At 41.2% G+C, this 22,511-nt stretch overlaps 2 protein-coding genes across 2 annotated transcripts in view; one reads left to right on the top strand and one right to left on the bottom strand.

Moving 5' to 3' along the window:
- The first annotated feature begins 2,005 nt into the window (after window positions 1-2,005).
- Window positions 2,006-22,511, top strand: part of arhgef10la (Rho guanine nucleotide exchange factor (GEF) 10-like a) — a 120,363-nt gene continuing 99,857 nt past the window's right edge. Inside the window, exons 1-3 of the mRNA XM_081357683.1 lie at window positions 2,006-2,145; window positions 9,708-9,971; window positions 10,860-10,881. Of these exons, the coding sequence (XP_081213809.1) occupies window positions 9,713-9,971; window positions 10,860-10,881 (281 nt within the window). The 5' untranslated portion in view covers window positions 2,006-2,145; window positions 9,708-9,712. The remainder of the gene's footprint in view (window positions 2,146-9,707; window positions 9,972-10,859; window positions 10,882-22,511) is intronic.
- On the bottom strand, window positions 10,913-15,696 carry LOC308686026 (uncharacterized protein). The gene is made up of 3 exons (XM_081358274.1): window positions 15,627-15,696; window positions 15,499-15,545; window positions 10,913-15,420 (listed from the first exon to the last, which is right to left on the bottom strand). Exons 1-3 carry the CDS (start codon window positions 15,638-15,640, stop codon window positions 11,198-11,200), a joined length of 4,284 nt encoding a protein of 1,427 aa, XP_081214400.1. The 5' UTR covers window positions 15,641-15,696; the 3' UTR covers window positions 10,913-11,197.

The following is a 22,511-nucleotide window of genomic DNA, read 5'->3' as shown; positions in this document are numbered from 1 at the left end:
CCAAAACGGGTCTGTGATCGGATTTCAGTCTCTGATTTCATCATTTTTATGAGCACATACATCATGCACGTCAGTGTGTTACTGTGAAATTGTGGATTGTTCTTCTAAATAAACTTCAATTCTAATCAAATCACAAGCATGATGCCTACTTTTTCCAAATGTTTAGACTGAATGGGTTTTTTTGTTTAAAGCTGCATGTAACCTTGTAAACTTTAAAAACTCCCTTTAGCTCAGCTTAGTGGATGATTGAGCAGTGAGTAGGTGGTCCTTCGCTGATGTAGTGGGAGGAAAATTAATATTCATGAAAAAGGCGACCAATCAAGAATATTAATATTTACATTTAAATTTAATCATTTAGCAGATGCTTTTATCTAAAGCGACTTACAAATGGGGTGAACAAAAGAGCTTATTCACAGCAATGCCATGACAGGTATAAAAGCGAGGCTGTGAAGGATAGACTTGCCATGTTTTCAATAGCAACCTCTGTAAAAATACACTTGGACTTAAGTTTACAAATAAGTTTTTTGTTTGTACTGCAATATAGGCCTACTATGAATGAATGTATAGATAAACTGATAATTTTAGTTAAATGCTTGTAGCACATTATTTAATTTGTGAAAGTACATTTTGAAGTTTACTCTCAGTAAACTACTAGCTTAGTAGTTTTATACTGCAAGTATACTTGTAAGTTTTGTCATTATAAATCAAGCATACTTAAGTGCAATTTAAGTATATTTCTGAGATGCACATAAAGTAAATTTCCGAGAAGTAGTCTACATAAAAAGTAGACTGAAAGTAGACTTTCTTATTTTTAGTTTTCAAGAAGTACTAATAGCACACTTAAATAAATTTCTTTTTTGTAAGGGTATTGCATATCAGTGGAGAAAGATAATTGTGTATGAGCGATGATTATTTCACTTTGTACAGAGTGTATTTACATTTCTGAGTAAATATTTCATAAATCCATTCACACATACAGTAATTAGCCAATCGTATTTTTCCATTGAACCGAATGCAACAAATTACCTAAGAATTTAGGTACTGAAACGTTACATACCTTCTGCAAAAAAATGGTGTGTTGTGTGTGTGTGCCTATTGTGTTTTAATTAATCATATCCAGTAAGGTTTACCTTTCTTTTTTTTACCATTAATTCTCAAATGTTTACAGAATCGTGGTGAAATTGGCAGCTTTTAAAATATTTAAAAATGTATATTTCAAAATGTATTCAATTTTTTTTTTTTTATCAGTTTATGTCTTAGCATTTTTTTCCACATAAAGGGTTTTTTCTTAGAGGGGTTTTGCATTATAAATGCATGCCCTCACATTAAAGTCTGAAGTATGCGAGATGTTTCCCACTGTCTTGCTGACTGCAAGACGAGCTAATTTCTTGGTCATTGATACATTTGTAGGGACTGTGTTGAAAATGTGTATTTTTATATAATTTACATATACATTTATAGAAGGGTAGACATTAGTGTTTCCCACAGAATGTAATGTGTCCTCAAAACTGACAAAAATCAATTAAAGAGATATGCTTTAATGCCATCACTGCACAATACTGAATGACCACCAACTCAGTTAATACTATTTACTCCACTTTTGCCCAGCTTGGAGATGCTGTAATCCCTGTGTCTGTTTCTGTCTTTCTCTCTCTCTCCCTCCCTCCTTCTCCAGACTTGTCTTACTCTTTTTTTCCCTTCTAGACTCTGCCCCTTGACCAACTAACCTGACTTTAATTGGACGACAAGTCTGCCGGCAGCTCAGCCATTGGTGGAGCTTAACAGCTATTATGCTTGTTCAGAAGAGCCTAACTGTCCAACAGCAGGGGAGGGAAGGAGCGAAAGAAAAGACGGGAGTGACAGAGGCCGGGGGTAGAGGGGGGCTCATTTAGCCTATGAAAGCAAGGAGGATTGGAGCGGTTAGTGCGCAGAGTCGGGAACTTGCTGCCTGTGGGAAAGTAAACAGCAGTATTTGCCGCCCTCTCAGAGGCCTCAGTCCGACAGCAGCGGATAAACAGAGGATGAGGATGTGTTCAAGGAGACAGCTGATTTCATAGCAGGAAGTGCATGGGAGGTTGTTGGGATTAAAGTCACTCTTGGGAGGTGCTGAAGCTTTCCTGTGGTAGTACTACTGAGAACAAAAAGGTGAGTTGTTCTGTTTATTGGTCTATCAATCTAACATTTTCTCTCACACACTAACACTCTAAGTTTGCTCCCCTTTCATGCAACAAAGGCATGGGCACCATGAAAAGGGGTGTTTTCTGTAGAGTGGGGGTAGGAGAAGAGAAGACAGAAGAGGAGGGTGTGCACTCTTTCTAATTTCAGTGGCTCACTGGGGAACAGAGGGATCTTACAAAACTCACTCAACCCAAAGAGACCCTCTCACGGACAGTTAAAGCAATAGTTAACCCAAAAATGAATTTCAAATTCTGTCATCACTTACATCATCACCCTAATGCCGTTCCAAAACTTGCCCTGAAATATATTTGGTGTAGAAACTATTTTCACACAGATATTGTTAATAAAATTCCCAAACAATTACAAAGAAATGATTTGTAAGTATTGTAGTTACAAAGAAGTATCACATTGAATTAAACAAGACATTTTGAAAAACTGAAATAGTATTTTCCTGTAAAATATACTCCAATAATCTTTTGTTTTGACTTTTTTAGGAACAAAAAAGATGATATTTTGAAAAATATCAGTTGGGTCGAGTGCTGAGGCATTTTTAAATCTATAATTCTTTTCTGTGTTTAACAGAGCAATAAAAGTCTTGCAGGTTTGGAACAGCACAAGGATGCGTAAATGATGAAATATTCTTTTTTTAAGGTGAACTTTCCCCTTAACCCAGTGTTATCCAGCAAAACTTCTAACACAGATGCAACTCTGAGGTGGTAAACGCAAACCAGGAATCATCGTACAACCACATATCTGATTTAAAGAGATTTTTTCATGGACTTTTCCAATGTTAATTCCACAATCACACTTTGTGTAGTACTGAGGGGCCTCACAATCCTGAAACTCCTAATCTGCATCTAGCTGCCAGTCAACAATCACTGACTTCCTTTTGCATTTCCAGAATTAGACGGTTTAAAAATGGGCAGTGTTCCGTTTCCCTCCTTTTCTCTCTATGACAGTTCAGCATCATTAGCAGTCCATGCATGTCCGAGAGAGAGAGCTGCAGTACAAACACACCCTGTCAGTGGTCTCTCCAATCCGAAGGGACACAGCTGGGGCTTTTTGGGCCCTCTGGGATGACAAAGGCATATGTACGATTGCAGGGGCCTCCCAGCGGATGTGATACTGGATATTGGGTGGAGGGAGCTCCATCCACATGTTAGCGAGAATTTGAGAATTCCCTGGGGAATGTGAGCTCTTCAAAAAGTGAAAGGTGTTGTATGAAGACCTCTGCTATTTTTGAGAACACATTACACAACAACATGAGAGAAATGAAACACTATACTGTATGTTTAGAAGGTGAAAGAGGAGCTTGTGCTTTTCATGTGATTCTTTCAATCGATGTAAAGGCAGAATTGAACAGATCTTTTGAATCTGTGCATGCCAAACCACATCATGCTTTGAAGGTTTGAGGATGTGAATGAACAATCTGAGTGAACAATGACCTGTTACATGACTCTCTTTGTTGTTGAGTTTTATACCGTGTTTTGGCATCACTATTACCAGGCGGCCAATGGAATTCCTCGCTTCAGTCATTTACACGTTGATACTGCATTTTTATTGTGGTGCCAGATCTTTTCCTCTGTATTGTGACATACATCCAAGTTATAGACTACAGATTATCAAAAAAGAATCAATTTAGGGCAAGTTCTTGGTTCTATGCACCGATTGTTGATTGGATTTTGAGATGTGACCGTTTCTCTCAGAAGTGGAGGCAAATGAACATGAGTTTAAGCTGACTAAATGATTGGAGAAGTCCTGCATACATCATCACAGAGATGTCTGTCATTTCCACTGGAAGGTCCAGTTATGACATTTTAAATGACAATTAATATTCAGTAATATTATTGATTTAACTGCTCTGATTCTATATCGGATAGATGAGAACCCAGACAGCAACATAGTGTCGGCACACATCTGCACACGTGGATTCCACGCGGCCCAGATGTGGGCTGGTTTGGGCCAACACTATGTTGCTCTCTGGGAACAAAATTGAGCTGGATAATGACACTAACTTTGCTACATCGACACTGTTCTCTCTTCCTCTTTCTTTCTTAGCATTATTCCCTCTCAAAGTCCAGGGTCCGCTTCATACACACATGATATGGCACAGGTTTTACGTCGGATGCCCTTTCTGTCACAGCTACATCGACACTGTTGAAAACTGAATTGAAGCAACACTGAAAATTAAGCAGAATTATGACACCGTTATCTTAAGTAGAGCTGATTTAAAGCTGAAATTATGGTTTCATAATTGATTACATTTGCAACATTTACACTGTTATTTTCATGTTTATTAATGTATAGCTGCTTTGAAACAATCTCTGTTGTATAAAGGACTATAGAAATTAATGTGACTTGACTTATATGAGGTCAAACTGTTACTAAAAAAAACACATGCACAGATAAATTGTTCACAGCAAGATCTTTAACATACATTTAAGAAATAAAAAGGCTTAATTTTCATTCCATGCCAACTTTAACGTTAATTTGGAAAAGTGCATTACAGACAACCCCAAGGATGAATAATGCATCCTTGGATGTCTGTGCTCTGCAAAATCAGCCATTGCTGAGGTTGCACATTTCGAGGATGTGCGTTTGTGACAATAGAGGACATGTAGAGGTGTGTACACAGCCATTCCACGGTTTAAGTAGAAGGTTAAGGTGCTGTTTCCATGGAACCTGCAATTAAGTCAGAATGCAGTGATGTTATTGTAAATACATCATGCTTTTTTTGTCTGTCAGCTAAAATTGAAAAGCAGATTGTGCAAGGTAAATATACACTTGCAAAAAATACACATACTGTAGCAACACACATTTAAAATTTGACACATTTTTAGATTTTGCTGTGCATTCATTCATCCTGAGCATGTGTCGGTTTAATACCCTGTGGGGAAGGATGACATCATCAATCTGTATGAATCACAGACAGCATATCTCTGAGCTGTCTTGCGATAACTCCAAGTATTTCATGAGATGGACGCTTGGGACACTGATAAGAAGTGGGAAAGGAAGTTTCCTCCTTGTGTTGATACACTCCCCCCTCCATAAATTTATAGCATGAACCGGTAGTTGTCAACTGGTGGGTTGCGACTCAATGGGTTGCAGACTGCAGGAGAAAAAAAAACTATACTAACTATGAATATGCAAGTTGCTTCAATCTAGTCAATATTCTTCTTGAAATATAAACGTTTTCTGTGATTTTATGTTGATTGTGCATCATGACAGGTGAGCATATTTGGAATGACACCAGGGGGACGAAAATGTATAGATTGTGGGTTTTTCAGAAAGTTATTGATCAAGTTGTTGGAGGTCTTGTATTCAAAGTGATACAGTACAATTGGTTTTATAGGATTAAAAATTAATCTTTCACTTACTGTAGTTGAAGCTAGGCAAATTAGGCAGATGTAAATATAGGCAGGTATTGATGCTGCAGGGAAGCTGAAGACAGAAGACTCACAATACTAATACGTTTGATTCTTACTCAAAAAGCAAGTAAACAGGCAGTGCAAACACATCTCAACATAACAGACTGGGCCAAGAGTGAAGGCAAGGGTGAGGCTTAAATAAATTATTTCTTATTTAAAATTGCTAAATAAGAATTTCTGAAAGCAACATAAATATATATATATATCCGTAGTATTCATTATATTATTGTAAATGTTTTACCAGTGCCTGGTTATGTTTCCAGGACTATTGAAAGTGTGAAATGAACATATTTCCCCATATCTGCTGTCTTGGACATCACAACTCAGGATAGTCACTATTGAAGGGTTTGACTGCACACATAGGTGCCATCAGCCAATCAGATTCGTCAATGATTCTGTGGCTCTCATTGGTTGAGATGCCATGTCATACATGTTATACAGGAATGGATAAAATATTGGAGACAGACAATCCTTTCTCTCCATCAGTGCTTGGTCGCACCATTTCACACATCACATAGCACTGATCTTTTGACTTGTGATCTAACAAACAGTCAGGGATTCCTCAGTGATGAATGCATCATGGCACTCTTGTCTGATCACAAGGGTGCCATTGTGTGTGGTCTAACATGAAGTGGGTTTGCTGGAGAAACTGTGTTTGTGGTCCACTGTAAGGGACAGAAGGACATCAGAATGGACATGAATAGTGTTTTTGAAAAACATGTCTGGAGTCATTCATGCTCCCTTCCTCACGTTAGCATTTTTGTAACTGATTCAGTATTAGAATAATAGGCAAATGTACCATTTGTGGTTAGTTCTTCAGAAACCCAGATCTTGACTCAAAGTGACGATGTCCATCATACACAAGACATATAATTAATTACGGAATATTGAATATTCCAATGAGCCTGCCTAATGGGTTAAATTAGTGACATAGTATGCAAAGCAAAAAAATAATTCTGGTGGTGCCTTTTACTTTAAGGGTTTAAACAATATTTTTCATGCTTGTTCAATGAACAATAAACAATTACTGCACATGCATCTTTGGAACAGTCCTAAAGACACTAAGACACTAAGAGTTTGCTGGCGGTAGACAATTAAAGTCACAGTTACAATAACTTGGGACATTGAAGAGACCATTCTACTGACTCTGAAAAACACCAGGAAAAAGATGCCCAGAGTTCCTGATCATCTGAATGAACATGCCATAGTCCTGCTGCAGGAGTCATGAGGACTGAGCAGACCCTCTGCTTTAGAATGTAAAGCTCTACCCTTGAGAGACCAATCTCTGTGTAACCAGTTATTAACACATCTACTCTTCATATCCTTCGAAATGACTATACCTAGATAAGTGACTATCTTTCACTGGGATGCCATCTATATTTGTCAAATTACAATTTTTGATTGAAAATAACTCACATTTATTAATATTTAAGTGTAAGCCTGATGCTCGAGAAAATAAAGTAAATACATTAATAACTAAAGCAACCTGAGCAGAGTACTTTTATCATGGATGAATGCACAATGTAAAAACAATGTCATCTGCAAGCTGACTCAGTATAATTTGCCTGTCTGCAATATTAATGCATAAGAAGACATATCGGTGGTGCCAATTGTCAAAAAATCTGTAGAACTCAGAAGACAAACCATCCACCGATTTGTTAAGTTTAAGATGATTAATGGTTTCAGTGACCTACTCTAAACAAAGAGGTTGGTCACACAACCTTTGGTTTCTATCTACCCCACTAATTTTACAACTAAGTAGTGAATTGAAAAAGCATGATGTAGCTGATCCATGGTCAAAAGAGGAACTATACAACGTCTTATAAAAATCATCACAAAATTGTGAAATTTCTCTTGGATTCTCAGATATATGTCCATTAATCTGTAATCTGTGAATGGTATTATAATTAGAATTACATCTCTCAAGTTTAAAAAAATAAGATGAATTTTGTTCTCCGTGATCTAACCAACGCTGCCTAGATCTAATAAAAGCTCCTTCAGACTTGGTTCTATATATCACGTATAGCTTACTCTGCAAATTAGATAGTTCCACATTTTCATGGTCACACAACGTTTCTATGGGTTTTTGGGAAAGAAATGACATAATTTTCTTCAGATCTCTTCTTTCTAGCTAAATCACTACCATATCTTCTTAGATATTTTCCCACCTCAGATTTAAACGGTTCCCAATAAAGGCTAAAATTGTTCTGATTTGTAGCTTTATCTACATGAAAATCTGAAATGAAAGCTTCTAAACCAAGATTAACACAATCATGTTTCAGATGAGAGATGTTCAATTTCCAGAATGATTCTCTGTAATTATAATCCTGAGTGAGGGACAAATAATAATAATGATAATAATAATAATAAAAAAATAAAATAAATATATATATATATATATATATATATATATATAGCTCTATGATCAGTGAGAGGGGTCACTAAAATACCAACAGATGACCTTCTCAATAAGTTGTTTGGAAACTAACCAAAAATCAATACGAGACTGAAAAGAGCCTAATTTATTTTGCCATGTATATTTTAGAAGGAAATTTTTCCCTCCATCCAGAAGTTCAAATCGGTCCATAAATGCTTTATTAAAACATAAAGCATTATTAAAACCTGGAGTAGACTGTGGAGATTGAATGCTGAAATAGATTTTTTGTAGTTAAATGAAGTTGACATAAGCAACAGTAATGAGTTCACTGGCTTGCAATACTAGCTTTAAATAACATAACATTTATTTCAATTTAAAGGGGTGGTATAATGCCTTTTTCACAAGATTTAAAATAAATCTATGATGTCCCCAGAGTGTGTATGTGAAGTTTTAGCTCAAAATACCCCAGAGATATTTTTATATAGCATGTTAAAATTGTCACTTTTTGAGGGGGAGCAAAAACTGACCGTTTTGTGTCTGTTCCTTTAAATGCAAATGAGCTGCTGCTCCCAGCACAGAGGGAGGAGCTACGACAGCTTGCACTCACACAGACATGCACTGAAAATTTCAAAAACATTTAGCCTTTAATGTTCAACCTGGATTCAGACAATGATGGAGAGACTCAAGAAGAAGTGACAACATGTGGAATGCAACAGGACATTTCTAAATGGTTAGTTGATGAATTTATGTAGCTAATATGTAGATCTTCTAGTCATTGATTAGCATATTCTGTCATGATAATCTATAAATCGTGTTCCGGGGGCGGGGTTTATGTAAATTTTAGGGTTGGTGATGTCACGAACCCAGGAGGAATGTTGTGTAGTCCCTACCAGCCGTTTGTTGTAGTCCTTAAAAAGCAATTTCTTTAAAAGCAAATATCTCCCTTTGCTTTGAACTTTGAGCATTGTAACTTTGCAGATGTTGTATATGCTCAAACAGCAACATTACACACTAACTAAAGTTAGAAAAGTGAAATCATGATCAACCACCCCTTTAATCAAATTCTATTAAGTTAAAATAACTCAAATTACATAGTTATCTACATTACCATATTTCCATTTAATTTCCATTTTCACAAGTTTAAGCTCCCTACACAAAACACTGTAGCACTTATAATGAAACAAGTGCTTTTAGTGGTACTTACTATGTGGGGCTGATGGCATCTGAACTCTCCCTTCTCTCCTACCACCCACCACCCAGTCTTGAGCTGATCTCAGTACGGTCTGTGACATTTGTTCAGTTAAAATATTTCCATTTTTTATATGTTTCCAGAAGCAATCACTGCAACGAATCAATGCAGAACAGCTACACCAACAAAAACAATATCTGAGTGCTTCTTATTATTAGTTTGTTTGATATGCATTTAAAATGAATGTGTAAAACATTGAGGTGCTCATTTTGTTGAGCGGTAACTCACCACCTCTGTCAATTTATGAGGCCTTGTGAAGCCACGCTTTGCACAGCCCATCCAACAGGTCTGGTTTTTATTTGTGTTATTCCTCTTTCATAACTAAAACAAGTAAAAAAACATTTGGTATATTAATAAATGACTGGACTTTGTACCACATTCACAGCACAATTTCCAATTTTGTCAGTAATGAGATGCTGCCTTCTAAATTTATATAGCATGATGTACAGAATAACATTTGACCCTTGTTTTACAGAGCCTATGTCCAAAGGTTCATCTCACCAGCAGCTGGAGGAGGATGTGGAGAACGAAGAGCAGAGAGAGAAATTTGAATTTGAAGATGATATTGGCAAACAAAAGGGAAAGACTGCCTCTGGAGATGAGACATCAGGCAAATGCAGTGAGCTTAAGACACATTCAAGCAAACTGAATGACACTCAGGAAAAACATGCAGATCCATCTCAAGCCATCACTACAGTTTCCCCTGCTGGTCAGGAGTGTACCAGTTCTCATAGCACTAGTAAGTTTGTTTTTTCAGTCATTCTCATACATCTTAAGTATTCACCGCAGAACTCATTTGTTACTGGGAATTAAAGGGATAGTTCACCAAAAAAATTAAAATTACCCCATGATTTACTCACCCCCAAGCCATCCTAGGTGTATATGACTTTCTTCTTTCAGTCTTGGCTCTTTCATGCTTTTTAATGGCAGTGAAAAGTAAATGAGATTTTGAAGCCCAAAAAAGTGCATCCATCCATGATAAAAGTTATCCATATGGGTTAGGGAGTTAAGGCCTTCTGAAGCGAAGTGATGCGTTTGTGAGAAAAATATCCATATTTAAAATTTTATTAACTACAAATAACTAGCTTCAAACAGACAGCCTAGGCAAGTTGACTTATGCCAAAAGAGCAACTCTTGACATGATGCATGACATAAGATGTAGGCCTCCTATGATTCAAATAGGGCTGGGCAGCAAACTCAAGCTCCACTGACATTTCACTTTAAAAATTACTGGGGTTTTGTTCGATCCTCTGCACTTCCGCATTCATCAATACATTATGGATGCTATTTTTTGTGTGTCAATCTCATTTACCATTCACTGCCATTATAAAGCTTGGAAGAGCCAGAATTTTTTTTTTTTATATATATAACTCCAATTGTATTCACCTGCAAGAAGCTCACACCTAGGATGGCTTGAGAGTGAGTAAATCATGGGCTAATTATCATTTTTGGGTGAACGATCCTTTTAATGTACTATGTCTTGAGAAAATACTGCAAGGTTGTCATAGATGGCTTACCATTTTAGTAAATAAAACCTGTTCAGTGGAGGGTTATACCAATTAAATTAAAGCAGTTGACTTCACCAAAATCCTTAATTTTTTTTCCCCACCTCTTAATTTCTTTTCAGATTTGTCAGCCACCAACAAAAGGTAAGTTACAAAATTAGATTTCACGTCAAACAACAGGCATTTGCTTATATTTTATTAAAACATCAGCCAAAAATAGGAAACAGCAAACACAAGTTAAAAAAAAAAAAACTTGTTACAACAGCCTGAACCTGCTCTGAGATGAATGTGGCCTACGTTGAACAGGTTATGAGCTCTTTGACAGACTGGTAATTCCACTGTGCTGGAAACTGAAGTCCAGGTTGTACTGACTGCAACAGACTCAAAGCTTGAAACAAAGAGACTGCTGGGGTGCGGAACTTGATCTGGATACAGATTGGCAACTCGATTGCCCAGGCATTTAAGAGGTCTGGAATCCAGGCTCTGAGACTATCTCATAACTTGACTGTACCTGGGGTTTGTATCTAGGCCGCACTGGTATGGCTGTGGAAGAGTAGCCAGACTGAGCTAAAGACTGGTTGCTCATCAGCATTTCAGGCTGGGAATCTGACTGCCCTGCTATGGAAGTTGTCTGGTCTCCAGACTGAGAAACAGTCTCAGAACTTGACTGTGCCTGGTACCTAGATTGCACTGGCATGGCAAGGTAATTGTAGCTGGACTGACCTAGAGACTGGTGGCTAGGCAGGATTTGAGGCTGGTAGCTGAGATTTTCCAGCTTGCTTGAGGGTCTGTAGCTGGATTGTACAGGTTTCACTAGGGGCTGATAAACCATTTGCCCTGGCTTGGCCAGAGGCTGTAAGCCAGGCTGGTGCAGTTGCCACGAAGGCTGACCACTGGGCTGAGATACAGAACCATAACTGGATTGTCCAGGCATAGCAAGAGGCAAGAAGATTGGAGGCACTAGGACCTGGTAGCTAGGCTGTTCAGACTGCTGAACTGGTCTGAAAAGAGACTGGAGTGTGGACTGCAGTGGTCTGGGAGGGAATTGGTTGACAGGTTGCACCAGAGACTCGTAGGTAGGCTGCCCAAGCTTCATTGAGGCCAGGTAACTGGGCTGTACAATAGACTCGGTACGCTGAGTTAAGTATGGAGAACTAGGTCTGGATAGAGGATGATACCTTGTCTGTCCTGGTTGGGCTGCAAGCTGGTAACTGGGCTGTGATGCAAACTGCTGGCATGAATAAAGCTTGGACCCAATCTGAAAAAGTTGTCCCCCTTGAGATGTCACTGGCTTGAAAACAGTTTGTCCACTATCCTGGACTACTGAATGGTAGCTGGCTTGTTCTGGTGGAGGCCCACTGGACTGACCCACAGACTGGTAGCCAGCTTGTGCTAGTTGTTGGTCAGCAGGCTGGGCCACAGGCTGGTAGCCAACTTGTGCTAGTTGTTGGTCAGCAGGCTGGGCCACAGGCTGGTAGCCAACTTGTGTTAGTTGTTGGTCAGCAGGCTGGGCCACAGGCTGGTAGCCAACTTGTGTTAGTTGTTGGTCAGCAGGCTGGGCCACAGACTGGAAGCTGACTTGTTCTGGTTGTGGACCACTGGGCTGGGTCACAGACTGGTTGCAGGCTTGTTCCTGTTGTTGCCCACTTGGCTGACCCACAGATTGGTAACTGGCTTGTTCTGGTTGTGGCCCAGTAAACTGCCCCACGGACTGGTAGCGGACCTGTTCTGGTTGTGGCCCACTTGGCCGAACTACAGATTGGTAGCTGACTTGTTCTGGTCGCAGCCCACTGGGCTGGCCCAAAGGCTGGTAGCTGGCATGTCCTGATTGTTGGACACTGAACTGGGCCACAGACTGGTAGCTGGCTTGTTCTGGCACACTGGCCTCACTGACAGGCTGGTAGCTGGCTTGTGCTGGTTGTTGGTTACTGGACTGAACTACGGAGCTAAAACTAGGATTCTGGAGCGGCCTATTACCAGAAAAGACTAGGGAGCCAAGTTGAAAAATATCATTTTTGGGCTTGAAGAGGGTCATGCCACTGGGCTGAGTCCCAGACTGGTAGCTGGCTTGTGCTGGTTGTTGGTCAACAGGCTGGGCCACAAATTGGTAGCTGGCTTGTACTGGTTGGAGCTCACTGGGCTGGAAACTAGCTTGTTCTGTTTGTGGCCCACTGGGTTGGCTCACAGATGGGTAGCTGGTTTGTACTGGTTGCAACCCACTGGACTGGTCCACAGACTGGTAGCTGGCTTGTTGGTTATTGGGCTGAACTACAGAGCTAAAACTAGGTTTCTGGAGTGGCCTGGTACCAGAAGAGACCAGAGAACCAAATTGAAATCTACCTTTTTTGGGCTTGAAGAGAGTCAAGCCACTGGGCTGAGTTCCAGCCTGATAGCTGGCTTGTACTAGTTGAGGCCCACTGGGCTGACCCACAGACTGGTAACCGGCTTGTGCTGGTTGTTGCCCACTGGGATGGCTCACAGGCTTGTAGCTGGCTTGTTCTAGTTGTGGCCCACTGGGCTGGTTCACTTGTTCTGGTTGTGGTCCACTGTGATGGCTCACAGGCTGGTAGCTGGCTTGTTCTAGTTGTGGCCCACTTGGCTGGCTCACTTTTTCTGGCCCACTGGGCTGGCTTACTTGTGGCAAACTGGGCTGGCTCACAGGCTGGTAGCTGGCTTGTTCTGGTAGTGGCCCACTGGACTGGCCGACAGACGGGTAGCTGGCTTGTGCTGGTTGTTGGTCAACAGGCTGGGCCACAAATTGGTAGCTGCCTTGTACTGGCTGGAGCTCACTGGGCTGGAAACTAGCTTGTTCTGTTTGTGGCCCACTGGGCTGGCTCACAGATAGGTAGCTGGCTTGTTCTGGTTGTTGGTTATTGGACTGAACCAAAGAGCTAAAACTAGGTTTCAGTAGTGGCCTGGTACCAGAAAATACCAGGGAGCCAAACTGAAAACTATTTTTTTGGGGCTTGAAGAGGGTCAAGCCACTGGGCTGAGTTCCAGACTGGTAGCTGACTTGTACTAGTTGAGGCCCACTGGGCTGACCCACAGACTGGTAACCAGCTTGTGCTGGTTGTTGCCTACTGGGATGGCTCACAGGCTTGTAGCTGGCTTGTTCTAGTTGTGGCCCACTGGGCTGGCTCACAGGCTGGTAGCTGGCTTGTTCTAGTTGTGGCCCACTGGGCTGGCTCACAGGCTGGTAGCTGGCTTGTTCTAGCTGTGGCTCACTGGGCTGGCTCACTTGTTCTGGCTCTCTGGGCTGGCTTACTTGTTGTGGCAAACTGGGCTGGCTCACAGGCTGGTAGCTGGCTTTTGCTGGTTGTGACCCACTGGGCTGGCTCACAAACTGGTAGCTTGCTTGTGCTGGTTGCTGGTTATTGGACTGAACTACAGAGCTAAAACTAGGTTTCTGGAGAGGCCTGGTACCAGGAAAGACCAGAGAGCCAAATTGAAATCTACCTTTTTTGGGCTTGAAGAGAGTCAAGCCACTGGGCTGAGTCCCAGCCTGATAGCTGTCTTGTACTAGTTGAGGCCCACTGGGCTGACCCACAGACTGGTAACCGGCTTGTGCTGGTTGTTGCCCACTGGGATGGCTCACAGGCTTGTAGCTGGCTTGTTCTAGTTGTGGCCCACTGGGCTGGTTCACTTGTTCTGGTTGTGGTCCACTGGGCTGGCTCACAGGCTGGTAGCTGGCTTGTTCTAGTTGTGGCCCACTTGGCTGGCTCACTTTTTCTGGCCAACTGGGCTGGCTTACTTGTTGTGGCAAACTGGGCTGGCTCACAGGCTGGTAGCTGGCTTGTTCTGGTAGTGGCCCACTGGACTGGCCGACAGACTGGTAGCTGGCTTGTGCTGGTTGTTGGTCAACAGGCTGGGCCACAAATTGGTAGCTGGCTTGTACTGGCTGGAGCTCACTGGGCTGGAAACTAGCTTGTTCTGTTTGTGGCCCACTGGGCTGGCTCACAGATGGGTAGCTGGCTTGTTCTGGTTGTTGGTTATTGGACTGAACCACAGAGCTAAAACTAGGTTTCAGTAGTGGCCTGGTACCAGAAAATACCAGGGAGCCAAATTGAAAACTATTTTTTTGGGGCTTGAAGAGTGTCAAGTCACTGGGCTGAGTTCCAGACTGGTAGCTGGCTTGTTCTAGTTGAGGCCCACTGGGCTGACCCACAGACTGGTAACCAGACTGTGTTGGTTGTTGGACACTGGGCTGGGCCACACGCTGGCAGTCGGCTTGTGCTGGTTGTTGGACACTGGGCTCGTCCACAGATTGGTAGCTGGTTTGTATTGGCTGCGGCCCACTGGGCTGACCCACAGGCTGGTAGCTGGCTTGTCCTGATTGTGGGTGACTGGGCTGACCCACAGGCTGGTAGCTGGCTTGTCCTGATTGTGGGTCACTGGGTTGACCCACAGGCTGGTAGCTGGCTTGTCCTGATTGTGGGTCACTGGGCTGGTTCAGGTTTTTTCCACTTGTCACTGGACCACCTGAAGAGCCAATCCGTGAACTATGACTTCCAGTGTCATATCCACCCTTAACTGCAGTACTATAAAGATTCTTGAAACCCAGGGGCCTGATTGGTCCTGGAACATCTGGGTTATACCAGTTGTAGAAACTTTGTAGCTTAACATCTGCTTCAGGGCTATAATATCCAGGATAGCTTCCATTGGTTATAGAGCTATAGCCATAAACTACAATAAAAAAGACAAAAGGGCATCATTAAAATAGTGTTGACAATTCATTTGCCTAATTCAACTGGATAAACTTACCAATCACAATACTGCCATGAACAAGGCTTAGTATTACCAAAGAAAACCTGAAACAAAAATTATTTTTAGCAACTGGTAGAAAATGTAACTAACAAACAAATATACTGTATTAAACTAAAACAACATACTTTAAGATTTGCATAGTGGTATAACCCCTATCCAACCAAAACTACCCTCAACTCACCAACTTTTAACTATGTAGAATTTTTACTGAACTCGTCTTTTTATAGTGCCTGACTCACCAATCACGATCACCAATCACAGTTTAATAGATTATTGTCTTAGACCAATCAGTTGTTGCACCGGATCGTTATTAGTTTCAGGTGTCACCATTTTCACATTATGGTAAGTGATATTTGTTTGGTGCCATTAGGAGACCCTCTTAAGCTTATTCTCTGTTATTGTCTGCTGAATTAATGTTTCCACCATGAAGTTGTCAATACTGCTGCAGATTAGCCTTTTCCATTGGTGGGGTGTGTGTCAGCAGTTTACATAGACGTGCTGCTGCTGCTATTTCAGCATCTGACTCAGTTTGTACTGCATTCAGTATTTTATTCCTGTATGAATACACTGTAAAAAAAATAATCCTAATTTAACGGAAATAAATCCAGTGGATCCAAATTGCTTTGCTAAGGAAATTGTGAGTAGAGATGAGAAAAGCACACATATTCTTTAAGCTCATACTTTCCAAAAACCACCCATCAACTTTCATAAACTCCTCATGGTATACAGCCATTTTAAAGTATTGATTATATGCTGTCTGACCAGAATGTGCATTTGTTATTCGGAGTTGTGCAAGAAATCCCTATACTGAGAAATTTGAAAGAAAAAGCAGAACATGGAGAAAAGGGCCTGAAAGTACTGGATGCAATGCGATGCAAAGCATGCAATGTGTGGAAAACACATTAAAATATGGAAAATTTAGAATCCTCATTTTGTCAAATGTCCATTATGGAATTGTATTATGAAAACACCTTGCTGAGAGGTGCCATCATGCACTTCAGTGTTGAAATGAATGACAATATATTATCAAAGTGCTCAATTGTTGTTGAATTAGTCGGACAGCATTTCAAAGTTTTTAGTTTACATTGTCCCATACAACGAATGCTAATGGCCTTAACACTGCAGTCAACAGCTTTAAGTATCTATGCGGTTTAATAAAAAGTCTGTAGACAAATGTTGTAACTTGTATGCAATTATGGCAATGTTTGCAATAAGTGTTACGGTGGACTGAGGAATAACCCTAAAAACCAACAGGTTGTGCAATACAGTAAAGGACCAGATACAGAAAATGCCACAGTTGTGTGCACAGCTGCATTTAGGCATTAGAGTGGTTCTATAAAGGAAAGGTAAGGGATTTGTTCAAATGCAAGAGGGTCATTATTGGTCATGTGAATGTGACCGTAAGTCACAAGTATAGCCAAACATGTACACACAATGGGTGCTTCTCAAGACTCAAATTGATGCTTCCTCGTTTCCTCGCTCCTGCTTCCTCGTTTCCTCGCTCCTCCATCCTCCAGCCCGTGACCTGGAAACCAATCGAATTCAGCCATCTTGAAGGACATCTCAATTCTCTAATTGCACCACAGAGGAGGCGAGGAACAAGGAGTGAGGAAGCTTCCAGAGGAGCTATGAGCGAGGATGCACAAGTATATCCTATGCGGAAGTCTTTCTTGTCGAGAAACCTGATGCAAGTATAAATTCTCCCCCCTCTTCTCATCTGCCACAATAATTGTATTTTATGCTTTTGTTACGATCCGTTTTAGGTCTAGGGGCAAAAAAGGAAGGTAACAAAAGTTGCGGGGAGAAAGTGAGAGAACTCCCATCTCCAGGTCCCAGGACAAGCACAAATTACAATGACACCAGTTGATAAAGTAAAAAATATTTCACAAGTTTTATTTGTGCATAATAAATGGGATATAAGAGGCAGAACCTCAGGAGGGGAAACGGCCAAAATAACAAACAAAAGGAATTCTTACTAAAGGTTTTAGAAATAACTTACCTAGCTTAAAAAAAAAAAAAAAAAACACTTCCCTTACCTCCTCTCTATAGAACACAGGAGAAAACTAGTTCTCAAATAAAATGGCATCCACCTCCCTACAAATTATCCCAATAAACAACCAAACAGTATTTTAACTCAGAAGAAAACTCCAATTAGATGTTACCTACAACACAAGGTTACCACCAAGTCACATAGAAGTTAGCACACAGCATACCTTCTTTCAACATTCACTCAACCACTACGCGCACGCAAGTGCTGGGACCGGAAGATGACAGTCTCTCAGAGGAAAACCTCAGTCTCTATCCTGGGTTGGAACCCTCTGGATTCTTATATACACTGCTCCACTAACGAGCTGGAACACAAATCAGGTGGCACTCCCAAACCTGTGAAGCGGACAGTGGGAGGAGCAACAAAGAATACAGAGACAAGCACTACAACAGCAAATAAAACACATGCGTCCCTTGGGACGTAACACTTTACCTTTGCAGTTTAAATAAATCATATATCACACATATATCAACTGGGCATCTGGCTTTATCTTTATTATTTATTAATTTCTTAAATAACCAAACTTTAGCATAAGGGCAGATCCTTTGAGCACAGCTGATGACGCTTTGAAGTGACGCTCGAGTGACTGGTTTCTTTCCTAGTGTGGCAAAAGCCGTCAGGTAGGAGGAGTTACAAAGTTACAAAGGAAACAAGAATCCTATAGTTGATTACACACAAGGTCTCAATCGCATTGCAAGTGCAATAAAAAGATAAATAAAGAGGGAGATGGCCAGAGGCTTTCGGATTTCTAACCCCCCACTCAATACTCAATGCCAACAAAAAGTACAGTTACATTTTTGTAACTTAAATAAAAAGCAATTACATTCACAACAATCAAAATAAACAAAACAAAAGAAAATAATTCACTCAAAAAGAAACATACAAATAGAAAATCAATTCAATAACATTTTATAAACAAAAATACAAAACAAACCCAGCCACAGGGACTGAGGGGAGGAAACAAACATGGCCAACAACGACTTACTTAAACTTAGCCTCCCAGCTAACTCACACAAACGCAGTGCTGTGTCGGTGACCTCAACACACAACACCACGAACAAAAATAACAAAACGGACTAAGGTGAGATCCAGGCATAACTGGAAGTTAAAACTATAACAAAACAGCAGTGCAGTCATGTCACTTGATGTACATTTGGCTTCAATTAAAAGTACTGGTAACCCCTGGACGTGCAGTTAAACCTGCCGAACATGAAACAGGAAAATGACTCATAAAACTCATTAAAAATGCACCGATTACAATTTTCTGGGCCGATTCCGATTTCCGATTTTTCATTAAGTTTGACCTGCCGATACCGATTTTAGCCGATTCCGATTTCATTTTTTCTAACCACTTTACAGCACACACAAATATTTATTTTATATCTTTTCTGTAATAGAACATTTTACAATTTGCATAGTACATGTTTTTTTTTAACAGATAAACGCTATAAAATAGAACTATATAAATTACTCCAGGTGTGGGTAATTCAAACATCCAAAGTGCAGTGTTATGGAAGAACCATTTCCTTTTCACATTCAATATCCAATAATTTTTTATATATGTATTTAGCAAACTAAACGTCTGTATGAAAACAGGGAATGGCAATAAAATAATATATAAATAAAAAATAAATAGCCTTGCAGTATAAAGATATTTCTCAAAGCACTCACACACAGGCCTATTGCAATCACTTGTACAAACTGAATAATAAAACAAGTTTAAATGGGTACATTTTCTATAAATATTAGTCTTCGTTTTCTTTTCTGACATAGCCTATTCCAGTTCTTGTTAAAACACGCAAATTCTGTGCATTTTGGGCGCTTTTTTGTGAAACCCTATTTAGGCTATTTTATCAATCAAAAGTGTGCTTTCCCTTTAATTGAGCGTGAGCAGTGCAGCAAATAGACTCGGCGCCGAAACGCGCGCTTCACTGCTCGCGACGCTCCTGCTTGACGCTCACGCGCTGCTCCCGCTTCCGTTGTGAAAGCACTCATCGATTAACATGCACGCTGAAAAAAAAATACGCACTTGCGGTCTGAACGGACGTAATTCACGAGGTTTCCTACATGTGTGTTCCGTGTGCACGTGTGATTCTGATGTTGCGTTATGTTAATCATGCGGCGCCCGAGTGCATTTGACCGGCATAAAATCGGCATTTGTCAGACTGACCGGCCGGTCGCCGGTCACGGCCGATCACGTGAAAATCGGCCAATTCCGGTCACCAGCCGATCAATCGGTGCATCCCTAAAAACAAACAAACTCCCATCATACGTACCTATACTTCTAAAATACACATGGTCACTCGCCACACATGGTTACAGCTACTTACATGCTCATGACTAAAAATACGCAAGTTAGTAAGCCTCTCCATAATGGACAAAAGTCCTTTTTGACACAGGGAGTCTAATGCCGAGTTCACACTCCACGATTTTCAAAGCAGTCAGGTCACTGTTCTTTTCACACTGTGTGACTATCTGGTAACATTCAGTTGCTGCCGTGCACGATGGATTGGTGACAGGTTTCACACTGCATTCTGTCTGTCTATGTTTCACAATCAAACACACGCGAGAAGTGATAAGGAAATAACGCAAGTTCTCGCGCGAGAATAAATGATAGCCCGCAAGAAGCTTGCGATCTAAATTGCCTCTGCGCTGATTTGCAGCGAAAAGGAGAAAAACAAAAAGATTATGCAGGAGGAAATGGTTGGGGAGACGCGGGGAGCAAGCATGTGTTCTGCAAAGAGAGTAAAAAGGTAAATAAATAATTTTGCAATGTGCTGCTGTTGCTGCTGGTCAGCGACTCGTCAGCGATTGTCTCAGATCGCATCTTTGATAATACACAGTGTGTGATTGTCACTCGCGTGAATGAGCACAGATTTGCCTATGATTTCAGGCATTTGTTGGCGATCTCCCAAAACCTGTCGGCGAGCGAAAGTCTTAAAATCGTTCACTGTGAACTTGGCATAACCTGAAAGCTTAGTGCACAGCTAATGGAAGGATACTCAAACTGCCATCCGTCATTTCCAATGCTGAACATCAACAAAAAGGAGCAGTCCAAAGGATGATGCATCCTAAGCAACCAAACACTTCCCTTTTTTATACTCTTATGCCGAGTTCAGACTGCACGATTTTCAAAAGAGTCGGGTCACTGTTCTTTTCACACTGCATGACTATCCAGGGTAACATTCAGTTGCTGGTGTGTTCACACTGCATGATGCATCGGCGACAGGAGGTTTCACACTGCATGACTTTCAGGAGGAAGAATCGCTGACAACTCCTGTCTGGCCCGCAAACTACGTTTTGCAACCAAACACACGCGAGAAGTGATAAGGAAATAACGCAAAATCCCGCGTGCATAAGACCGCAGTTCTCGCGCGAGTTTGAAATTGTTATTAAAAATGATAGCCTGCAAGAAGCTTGCGATCCAAATTGTCTGTGCACTGATTTGCAGCGAAAAGGAGAAAAAGAAAAACATTATGCGTGAGGAAATGGCTGGGAAGACAAGGGGAGCAAGGACTGTGTGTTCTGCAAAGAGAGTTTGGGGTAAATAAATAATGTTGCAATGTGCTGCTGGTCAAGCAAATGTTTGTGCTTTGTTTCTGTTTGATATAATTGTAAATATATCTATTAAAATACTGATATTGTGGTCTATAACTCCTCCCCGAACTCCCCGCTGCTCTGTATCTTACTCTCTCATTGGCTGTCGGTCATCGCCGATGTAGTTTTCAGTCAGAACACTTTTCACACAGCAGGATTTTGAATCGCCGACAGGTCCAGATATTTAGCATGCCAAATATCTCACGGGCGTCGGCGACTCGTCGGTGATTCTCTCAGATCGCGTCTTTGCTCATTCACACTGCGTGATTGCCTGTGATTTCGGGCATTTGTCGGCGATTTCTCAAAACCTGTCGGCGAGCCAAAATCGGGGCTAAAATCATGCAGTCTGAACTCGGCATAAGGCTCCAATAGGTTCATCGAACTTACATAATACTGACCAATCATAATGTAGTAAAAACACCGATTGGTTCACAGGCTTTAGTGACACCAGCCAATCGTACCGGGGCTATACCTCACCCAGCTACACTAGCAGCCTTCCCTCGCATCCTAAAGGGGTGGAGCTGAGACTCGAGGAAAGGAAACGAGGATGCACAAATAAGAAATGAGAAGCACCCCCTATCTATACCCCTGAATCTATCCCTAATTTAACCCTGAATTCAGAGGGAAATGATTGGCGAATAGCGAATAGCACAGAAGCACCTAACCCTGGTTGTAAGCAGGTGAAAATACCATTTGACCAATAATTAAATGTAACAGTAATAGCCATAGTCACCAGGGAATCGTACTGGTTCCCTGGAATGGATAAAGTTATCCAGACTCAGGTATCCTTGTGCGAGTTGTGTCAAAAGTTGGATAAATCTGTTCAGACTGTTACCACCCCTGATACCACTGGTACCTTTCCCAGATGCACCATGGAGTAAAATGGGGATGGACATTGTTGGCCCATTTGACACATATTGGGACTCTAAGTATGCTGGATGGCTGGAAGTTGCCTTTTACATTGTTTGTGATTGTGACCAACCAATCACAGGTTGTGATTGACTTTCTCAACAGCGTCTTTAGTCACCATGGTTACCTGGTAGAGTTGGTTATGCATAATGGGCCACAATTCACTTGCATTCATGACTTTTCTGCGAGAAAGAGACATTACTCCAGTCCGCAACGCTGTGTATCATCCAGTGGCGAATGGTGCCATAGAACGCTTTTAACAGGGTTATTAAGGACTGCGTACAGTCAGCTATAGTACAGTCTAAGCCATGGAAGCGTACTGTTACTGACTTTCTCCAAGTTTAACGTTCTACTCCACGTGCCACCACGGGAGTTTCACCCTTTGAATTGCTCCATTGGCAGAAGATGTGGACAAAACTGAATGCTACCCTTCATTCTCCAGTCAGCTCTCCGGCCA

Source organism: Scardinius erythrophthalmus (genome assembly GCF_964197995.2).
Source record: "Scardinius erythrophthalmus genome assembly, chromosome: 25".
Taxonomy (NCBI): domain Eukaryota; kingdom Metazoa; phylum Chordata; class Actinopteri; order Cypriniformes; family Leuciscidae; genus Scardinius; species Scardinius erythrophthalmus.
The sequence above is the reverse complement of the archived record's forward strand: the minus strand, read 5'-3'. Positions and strand labels throughout refer to the sequence as shown.

Bases quoted from the DNA above. Each gene is read 5' to 3' on its own strand.
- LOC308686026 (XM_081358274.1), bottom strand. The intron at 15,421-15,498 runs GTAAGTTTATCC...TTTTTATTGTAG, and splicing joins TCATGGCAGTATTGTGATTG to TTTATGGCTATAGCTCTATA.